We start from the raw sequence: 10,406 nt of genomic DNA, 5'->3' as shown, positions 1-10,406 counted from the left end.
AGGATCGGAGCGTCCGAACTGTAACTCGGACATGTGTCAAATGGGTTTTAAAAAGTATATCTGAAGTAAGGAGATCGGATGATCCGAAAATGGATCGGACCGTCCAAAGTTGCATGCACGCAATGTGGAAACCATGCATAGATTGGACCGTTCGAACCGGGGATCGAACCTTCCGACCGATGCTTATAAATAGGGGTCTGAGGCCTCATTTTCAGAAGGTAAATTATCCTCTCCTCTCCCGTTATGGCTCTATTTTAAGGGTTTTGGTACTCTTTCTTTAAGAGTTGGAGTTGGAATTAGTATTTTTATAGCGGACAGTGTCCGTAGTAGTGGCCAAGCGGTGGAGCTTTGGCAAGGTCTCCATAGTACTTGCCAGATGGCAGAGCTCTAACGAGGTGTCAGTAGTGGTGGCCAGGCGACAAAGCTCTAGCGAGGTGTCCAAAGGTCCTAGGTAGGCTATGCCTAGGCTCTGGGCATTCGACATCAGCGGGCTGACGATGGCCAAAGGTTAGCTCTGATTCCCTATAGTAAATAAGGAATATGCGGGCTAATTGCATTCACACCCCCTGTGAAAAGTATAAAAGGCATAAAACCCCCTGTGTAAAATTAATAGCATGTTAGACCCTATGTTTTAAAAAAATTAGCATAAAAACCCCTATGAGAGGGTATAAATGTGCCCGAGTTTGTATAACATAGGGGTGAAATGTGCTACATTTTAAAAAACTGAGGGATGCATTAGCCTATTAATATTTCTTAGGGGGTTTTATGTCTTTTAGACTTTTCACAGTGGGTGTGAATGCAATTATCCTAGGAATATGCTATAGTTTTATTAAGGATTTTAAAGCATGTTACATGATATTTGGAATGTTAGATAATGCATGGTATTTATGCATTGCAGTGCTGCATGGTAGGCTTGGAACCTAGAGAGGAGCTTCTAGGAGCTACCTTAAATATAAGGTACGAAAGTATTAATGAGATATCCAGATTGAGTATCCATGTATTATATGTTTGCATGTATTATGTGATTGCATGATTTGTATTCCTTTATATACAACATGTAATGACTGTATGTTTCTTACATGAACATATTGAGCCTTTATCTTAAAGATATCCTGTAGTAGGGCGCTCACCCTACGAGTTTGTGGATGGTTGGATTTATAAGTCTTGTGTCAGGTCACCATTATGGTTGAACACTTGTACTAGTATTAGGTCACCATTATCCACTGGGTATAAGGGCCACCTCCTGAGGTGACGGTGTAGCGTGCTATATAATCTAGGCCCAGACTACGAGCTAGTTTTTTGACCTGAGTGTCTTGGTACATAGTTCATTTGCATACATGCACATATAATAGTGTATACTCATACTCTCGTACTGAGCATGTTAGGCCCACTTCCGGTTATTTTCTATTGTCTGGATACCCCATTCAATGGGATAAATGCAGGTAGTTTCCCTGAGGATAGGGTTGTTAGGTGGTGACCAAGGCTGGAGGGCAGGGTTTACCACTAGGTTTTTCTTATCTTGTATTGGTTTATTTTAAAGTTCCGAATTTACTCTGATTAATATTATTAAATTTTTAATTTCATGCTAAAGTTTTTTATTAGTAGGTGATCATGGTGCGGATCACTACATTTATGGTATCAGAGCATGCAATGAGATTCTTTGAGATATAGTATTGATTTGGGTTATCTTTGTAGGATTACAAGTTTGATTCAATGATGATAGCAATATCGGGAATTGGAATAGCAATGTATTAGGCTTTTCCAAGATCGTCATTGTCAAGGTTGGCAGCAGATCGAGGTTCGTATTATGTGGATCCCAGTAGGATGGAGTTGGAGTAGAAGATCTAGTTCTCAGTGCCAGACGCTTCTTAGGGTTGAATGGAATGTGTGAAATGTAGTCATCCATTCAGCTTCGACCATGGAAGCCACCCCAGAAGTTTCCCCACTAGCAGTTGGAGAGATTGTCAGAAGGACCTTGTCTCATCTACCAGATAAGGAACCCAACAAAATTGAAAAGATCAGGTAGATTAGTTATATCTTTTAGATCTTCTGAGGAAGAGGTATGCTGACATGTTGATGCTTTCGGGAAACTTCAAGTTCAGGATCAGTAGACAGAATGAAAGAATTCTGCAAGAGTTTAAATACTGTGTTAAGTTTACTATAAACAATATTTCAGTTATAATCAGTTGAATCTGATGTATTTAAAGATTTTAGTTATTTTATGTACTAATATTTTGATATATTGTACATCTTTTAGTGTAATATTTTGGATTAAGTTATGTGTTAAATGAGATTGTAATAAATATTTTATTAAAACCTGGATTTGTGGTTCAAGTAATAAAAATCATTGAGAATATCTAGATTGTATGGATTGATAAGTTAATCGATTTCAGTGTTTTATTTAACATGTATAATTGAGTATGAATTATGCATGTTTCAGATGAATAGTTGTAGATGTTTTACCTAAAATATTTTAGCAAGTTAAGTATTGCCAGGGATGATGTGAATAATGAGAAATTATACTAAGTACTGTGGACTACGTGAATAGACAATTAGACTGAGAAGGAAGCGCGACCCTACACTTGTATTAATCTGGAAGTCTCTCATGTTTCAGATGGTTATTCAGGGGGAGACTATCTTAGTCTAATATTTTGCAATGGTCATAGTGAAAGTATAATGATATTGGAAGTATCTCGTGAGGATTTAAGAGATTCGATATTCAATGTAATTTGTTATAGTCTGATTTTTAAAAGATACATAGCAAGAATTTCTGTTGTCAGAACAGTCTTGGAAGGGATTCGTTCTGAACAGATAAGTTTAATCTTGGATTTTGGATTTTAGGATTTAATCCAAAAGTTTAGTTGAATTGTTATTCAACAGGATGGAATTATCGGATGCTTGCAGACTCGGGATTTGAGTTGTGCTTCTATAATATTATGAAAGTTTTTCTTGACTAATGATTTTGGTCCAGATAGGAATGTTGCTCATTAATAATGGAATTCATCAAAGACTCAGGGATGAGTTATGCTAGGGTGATGATGAATGTCGGGTTTCGAGATGGTATAGTAAGTATGATCTTATGCTGGTGTACACTGGAAGGATTATTTTGTTTTAGTTTGGCATTATAGGTAGACTTATCTTAGTCTCGATGTATGCACAGTGATAGAGATAGGTATATAACTAACAAGAAGGTATTCAGATTTTATTGAGTCTTCTATTCTTGATGCTGGGTTAGTGTCAAGGGATGTGATGAGTTATCATCAGACTTTGTCAGAGGTGCATATTTTGATTCCGTGGATAGAATAGTCTTGGAAAAGATTCCTTGACAATTATATATTTTGGTTGGCTAGTTTTCGCACGTGATACTAAGGGAGAACCAAGAGGTTTGACCAGTATTGCCTGATTCTATTAGACATACATTTAATAATTTGATCAGGATCTTGATTAATTTGATGAATGAGAAATCTATGTGATGGATTTACTTATATAATTTTCATTGTAAGAATTGGAATATGATTTTCAGATTGTCAGGTAAAGAAAAATTTTTATCAGGACACCGAGATGAATTATACGAGGAGACGTGAACTGTAATCAAGACTAGATATGTTGGAATATATTTCCAAAGTTATTCTGGGAGTATTTTGTACTTTAGAGGGTGATGGAAAATTTACTCAGTCTAAAGATCATTGCAACAAGTTATGTTAAAGTATAACTTAGTGTCAGTTTGATAACCTTGAAAAGATACTTGATCTTATTGATGAATAGAACTGTGTTGGGATAAGTGTTTCCTGACTAGGAACATTTGGCATCAGAAGAATTTAGGATCTATCAGATGATTGATCTAGTTAGTGTGACGGATGTCAAGAGCCTACTAAGTAACGACATGGATTTGGCAGTATAAGAATTCATTTGGATAGTGAAAGTTGAGCACTTAGGTGTTCATGTTTGTTTTAAAATGGTTACTTAAACTGGTCCAAGATTTGTACCCAGTGTCTATTTGTGACTATTATATGATGCAGTCAGAGATAGATGTTGTGACGCCTAGAATTTCTTAATTTAATTTTCATGCCTAAATTAGTCTTTAATATTTATGATTTTAATTATTTTAATTTTTTTGTTAATTGGCTAAATATTATATTTTTCCCACGCATTAGAATTTATTATTTTAAACTTTTGCGAAAATTAGCATTTTAATTCCCGGACTAGTAAAATCAAATTTAATTTTTTTTAAATTAGGATTTTTAAGCTTGCATTTTTTTTATTTAGTGCGATTTAATTTTTAGTCCTAATTGCTTTATTGGTTTGGCATTTTTTTTATTTTAAAAGTGTATAACACTTTTTCCTAAATTTTATAACACTCCCATTTTTCTAGGATTTACCTACATGTACACTTGAGTTCAAGATTTAATCCTAGCCACACACCCACACTAAAAAACTCACACAACACACACACACACAAGAAGCCAATTTATCCCTGTTCTTCAAGAATCCATTTCTTCAAGATCTTTGCTGCAGAAGCTTCATCTTTTCTGGAACAGCTGCAACATGGCGAGCAGCAGCTGTTCGCCCTCTGTCCAAGCTCGTTCCAGCCCTTGCTCGAACCAGCTCCACTCGAGCTCTTGCTTTCCATTTTTTTTTGGTAGCTTAGGCAAGGATATGGCTTCTTTGCTTCCCCTTGTAGATTAGTTATTTTAATTGTTGCATTCTCACCATTTTCGAAATATATATATACATATACTTGCCCTGTTTTCCTTTCCTTTGAAAATTTTCAGAGTTTCTTGCTATTTTGAATCGATCATGCTGTTTAAATGGATAAATTAATGGTTTGCATTGGTTTTGTGTTGTCATTAATGCCTTGTTGCATTTAAGATTTTTCAGAAATGATGCCTAGCTTGTAGTTCGATTTTTTTTTAAAATTTTCTTGGCATGTGGTTAGAATTATTGTTGTGATTGATTATGTTGATTTTTATGGTGATGTAGGTACTACCATGGATGATATGTAGTTCACATGGTAGTGTTAGGATGGGTTGAAGTTAGATTGTGAGTTGGTTTGGAGGAAAATTCGAATTTGTCTAGAGTTAGGGGCTCGTTTTTTGGTTGCCTTGTGGAGTTGAATTTGAGCTGGTTGTGGTAAGTTTCGAGAGAGTTTTGGGTGAGATTAAATGTTGGTTTTGATACTAGGATAGTGGCTTGGGGTTGAGAGACAAATAGATAAGTGTTTGATTGGGTATAAAGAGGATGGCATGAGCAGAATTTTTGGAACTGTTGGGGCTGTCCAGAAACTTATGGATAAGGTTAGGCTAAAATCAGATTTGTACATGGGTTCGGGTCTGGAATTAGGCCAAGATGTTAGGAATATGTCGGTGAAAGCGGAAATTAATTTGGTTAAGATTCGGTTAAGTTCTAGACATATAAAGGAATGGTGTAGAATTTTGAAGTTTTAGGAGGGGGCTGCCCGGAAATGGGATTTTTATTAAATGGTTGTTTAGGAAATAAATTCCAAGGATGATTTCTCTACTTAGTTCTAAGTGTCATGGAGTCATGGTTTCAAGCGGAATCCTTTTTGAATAATAATCAAACAAGTTACGAATTTTATGGGAGAACCGCTCGAATTTGTCTTAAGTGCAAGTTATGGGTTAAATTTTCATCATTTGGTTTGTCTCCTAAATCACCATCCCGATCATCCATGTGTGAGTCATTTGCATGATTACCGCTCAAATATTTACATGTACGACATATTTACATATGCATTCTAAGTCTCATATTCATGATGGAAAGAAAATATTTTATGAACGAGGTGAGATGATTGTGACTACATTTATCACGTGTTTGGACGAGTTAAGAGACATTTTAGCTTCCCTTACCAAAATATTAATGTGTTTGGACGAGTTAGGAGACGTCTTAGCTTCCCTTAACAAATTTATGGGTTTGGACGAGTCGAGAGAAATCTTGAATTTCCTTACCACCCACAGGGCAAGACGAGTTGGGAGATATCCTGACTTCCTTGCGGCATAGTGCACTGCAGCCATGATCATGATCAAAATCACAGAGTCACAATTCAAGGATCTAAGTTAATTATTCATATGTTTATGTTCAGAACCATTTTTATACATTCACTTTGATTACATTCGACTTAGCCATGCATATGTTACGTCATGTTCTCATTAATTTCAGAAACCTCTCATTTAAAGTCAAGGGCATAATAGTACTTTCAGTATCGCTATTTTTAAGCTGCGTGTGCTTGTGATTATGTAGTACTCTTTATCCCCCCCCCCCCCTCATATTCTTGTTGAGTCTGTTAGACTCACTACACTTATTGCTTTCAGGTTAGGATTTTTTCACTGAGATCGAGGGCCCTTGACCGACGTGCTTTTAGTTGTTCCGCAAACTCTGATGTTTTATTTATGAGTTGTAGAATTCCATACACTGTCAGTCATTTGCAAGATGTGTTTTCCCTGCTTTAGAATATTTGGCATGTAAACTCAACCGTTTATTATTCCGCAACTGTGTGGGATTAACTTCCCTTTTCTGGGTTCTATGACTATCGTATTTGGATTTTTTTTATCTTGTGTTCATTTTATTTTGATTTGAATTGCTAAGTGTTTCAGTTGGGCTTACAATATTTTAAAGCGAGTCATGTCAAATTTAATTTTTTTTAAAATTCCTCAAATACTTTATTTATTATTTATATTTTTGAGGTTTAGAGTCGTCTCAGTTGGAATCAGAGCCAGGTTCTTGGTTTGGGCTGTGCCTACTGTCGGTTGCCGAAACTCAAGGGATCTCGCCTCAAATTCTGTAAGATTTATGTTTCATTTATTGCTATTTGTTCAGATGAGTAGCATTAGTTTCCTAAATTATTTGAGCATGTTTAAGTTTAGATAAAATCTTTTTATTAAGGCATGAAATTTGAATGTGAGAATTTGAACTTGCGTACAGATGGCGCCTCGTTGTGACCTTCGCGCACCTCCAACTCCACCGCCTCCTCCGCCGCCGCCACCTCCTCCGCCCTCTCCACCAGTTGATGTTGATGTTGGGGCCTAGGTTCTAGCTGGTCTGGCTCGTATCTTAGAGCAGCATGCCGAGGCCCCTAGGGCTAGACCCAGTGCGATCTATGAGCAGTTCAGGAAGATGGATCCTAAAGACTTTTCTGGTACTACGGATCCGATGGTAGCGGAGGGCAGGATTCGCTCGCTTGAGGCGATTTTCCGCTACATAGAGTTGGGAGACGGGGACCGAGTTCGCTGTATGACGTTCCTACTCAAGGATGACGCCGCCTTGTGGTTTGAGGGTGTGGAGAAGACTGTTGATGTTACCACCCTGACTTGGGAAGCATTTAAGACCCTATTCTATGAGAAGTACTATACAGCTGAGGTGAGGGCGCAGTTGAAGAAAGAGTTCATGAGTCTCTGGCAGGGAGATCTGACTGTATCCGAGTTTGTGCGCAAATTCGAGAGGGGCTGCCACTTCGTGCCATTGATAGGGAATGATGAGGCGGAGAAGTTGCAAATTTTTGTTGCTTGTATGAGGCCTACTATTCGTAGGGATGTGATGATGGCTGAGCCCATGGACTATGCAGCCGCTATCAGGAAGGCTTTACGGTCCGAGCAGTCCTTGAAAGGACATTAGTGCCGAGGTTCATAGCAAGAGATCTTTTGCTCTTCAGGGTCATCAGCAGAAGTAGGGCAAGAGGCCGTTTGTATTATGTTGCATGCTCCGTGTTAGTTGTTATGTGTTAGCACGATTAATTTTGAATTTGGGAATTCGATGACTTAGAATGAACCTAATTAGGACTTGTCTTAAATTGCTTTCAATCTTTCTGTGGTTGTAATCACCTTTAATGATGATAGAATTTTAGTAGCCGGTGTGGCCACTAGAGCCTTGTTAGACTTGGGGGCTACACATTCTTTTATTTCGGAGGATTTACCAGCAATCGAGGTATTGAGTGTGAAGAGCTGTTTGGTGGATTCACAGTGACCATCCCATTGGGGGAAGAGCTTTCCACGAGGAATATAGTGAAGAATCTTGAGCTCTTGTTGCAAGGGCAATCAGTGAGTGCAGATCTGATAGTGTTGCCTATGCCTGAGTTATACATGATACTTGGGATGGACTGGATGACGAAGAATGTTGTGGTGATTGAATTCCAGCAGATCAGTGATGGTCAGACCGGAGGGAGAAGAACCGTTTTGGTTTGAGACTACTAGGGGTTCGAGGAGGACTCAGATTATATCTTTCATGCAAGCTAAGCAGTTGGTGCATGAAGGAGGTGAGGCATTCTTAGCCAGTATATCTTTGACAGAGTTTCCGCCATGTCCATATATTTTAGATGTGGACGTTGTCAGAGATTTTGAGGATGTGTTTTCGGGCGATGTTGCAGGTATTCCGCCTGATCGAGAAGTCGAGTTCTCTATTGACTTGATACCGGATACTGTGCCAATATCTAAGGCACAGTATAGATTGGATCCTGCAAAAATGAAAGAACTAAAGAGCAGATTCAAGAATTGCTTGATAAGGGATTCATACGCCCTAGTTCCTCTCTGTGGGGCGCACCAGTCCTCTTTGTGAAAAAAAAGGACGAAAGTCTAAGGTTGTGCATTGATTATCGAGGGCTGAATGGAGTGACGGTAAAGAACAATTACCCGCTTCCTAGAATTGAGGATCTTTTTGATCAGTTGCAAGGAGCCTCTGTATTTTCGAAGATTGATCTTCGTTCTGGCTATCACCAGTTGAAGGTGAAAGAGTCAGATGTGTTCAAGACATCATTTATGACTCGTTATGGCCACTACGAGTTCCTTGTGATGACGTTTGGAATGACGAATGCGCCCGCGGTCTTCATGGATCTTATGAACCGCATGTTCCAGCCATACTTGGACCAGTTTTTCATTGTTTTCATTGATGATATCCTTATTTACTCGAAGAATAGAGAGGAGCACTCGCGGCATTTGAAGACAGTTCTTGAGGTACTCCGAGAGCGAAAATTGTTTGCTAAGTTTGACAAATGTGAGTTTTGGTTGGAGAGAGTAGCATTCTTGGGCCATATTATTTCCATGAGTGGAGTGGAAGTGGATCCTTCAAAGGTTCAAGCAGTGAAGGAGTGGTTTGTACCTAGAAACGCATTGGAGATTCATAGTTTTCTCGGATTGGCCGGTTACTATAGGAAGTTTATCAAGGGCTTTTCATCAATTGTTGTGCCCTTGACAGCATTGACCAAGAAGAATGCCAAGTTTATTTGAAAGCCAAAGTGTCAAGAGAGATTTGATGTTTTGAAGGAAGCTCTTATGACAGCACCAGTGTTAGCTATGCCATCGGGAGAGGGAGATTTTGTGGTTTATATTGATGCGTCCAAGTTGGAACTTGGGGCAGTGCTTATGCAGCAAGATAGGGTTATTGCTTATGCCTAGGCAGTTGAAGGAGCATGAGAAGAACTACCCTACTCATGATTTGGAGTTAGCAGCAATGGTGTTCGCTCTCAAAATTTGGAGACACTATCTCTATGGAGAGAAGTGTAAGATATTCACCGACCATAAAAGCCTCAAATACTTCTTCACCCAGAATGAGTTGAACATAAGGCAACGAAGATGGCTAGAGTTGGTGAAAGACTATGACTGCGACATTAGTTACCATCCGGGTAAGGCTAATGTCATCGTAGATGCATTGAGTAGAGACAATAGTGATCGCCTCTTTGACGGTGTCTAGACCTTTGCAGGATGAGATTTAGAGATTCGGACTAGAGTTCTATGCCGAGGGTAGATCTCCTAGATTGTCAGCCTTGTCAGTGCAGACTACATTGTTTGACCATATCAGAGTTTCTCAAGCAGTTGATGAGCAGTTGAGTAAGTGGAGGCAGAGAGCTAACGAGAGAGGCAGTGATTTGTATTCAGTAGTAGATGGGATTGTTAGGTTCAGAGGTAGACTTTGGGTGCCCGAAGGTGACTCTCTGCGAGTTACTATCATGGCAGAGGCACATACATCACCATACTCTATCCACCCAGACAGTACAAAGATGTATTGAGACCTTCAGCAGTTGTATTGGTGGCCGGGCACGATGTGTCAGAGTGTCTAACATGCCAGCAGGTCAAAGAAGAACATTAGAGACCTACAAGATTTCTTAAGCCACTCCCTATCCCCGAGTGGAAATGGGAGAATATTACCATGGATTTCGTTGTTGGCTTGCCGAGGAAAGTGAGTGGTTCGAATGCTATTTGAGTTATTGTCGACCGTCTCACTAAGTCGGCGCACTTTTTTCCAGTAAGGATGAATTTCTCTATGACTCAGTATGCGGAATTGTATATCCGGGAGATAGACAGGCTACATGGTATCCCTGTTTCCATAGTGTCTGATAGAGATCCTCGGTTTACTTCGTCTTTTTGGAAGAGTCTTCACTCAGCTTTAGGGCCGAGCTTTTGTTT

General features: G+C 39.1%; 1 protein-coding gene across 1 annotated transcript; it reads left to right on the top strand.

The window, feature by feature from the left end:
- The first annotated feature begins 7,128 nt into the window (after positions 1–7,128).
- On the top strand, positions 7,129–9,230 carry LOC140862515 (uncharacterized). Its single transcript, XM_073265544.1, has 5 exons — positions 7,129–7,598; positions 7,928–8,157; positions 8,261–8,374; positions 8,551–8,621; positions 8,724–9,230. Exons 1-5 carry the CDS (start codon positions 7,129–7,131, stop codon positions 9,228–9,230), a joined length of 1,392 nt encoding a protein of 463 aa, XP_073121645.1.
- The last annotated feature ends 1,176 nt before the right edge of the window (positions 9,231–10,406 follow it).

Source organism: Henckelia pumila, chromosome 4, assembly GCF_033568475.1.
Source record: "Henckelia pumila isolate YLH828 chromosome 4, ASM3356847v2, whole genome shotgun sequence".
NCBI lineage: Eukaryota > Viridiplantae > Streptophyta > Magnoliopsida > Lamiales > Gesneriaceae > Henckelia > Henckelia pumila.
Note: the sequence above shows the minus strand (reverse complement) of the source record. Positions and strands in the feature narration are given on the sequence as shown.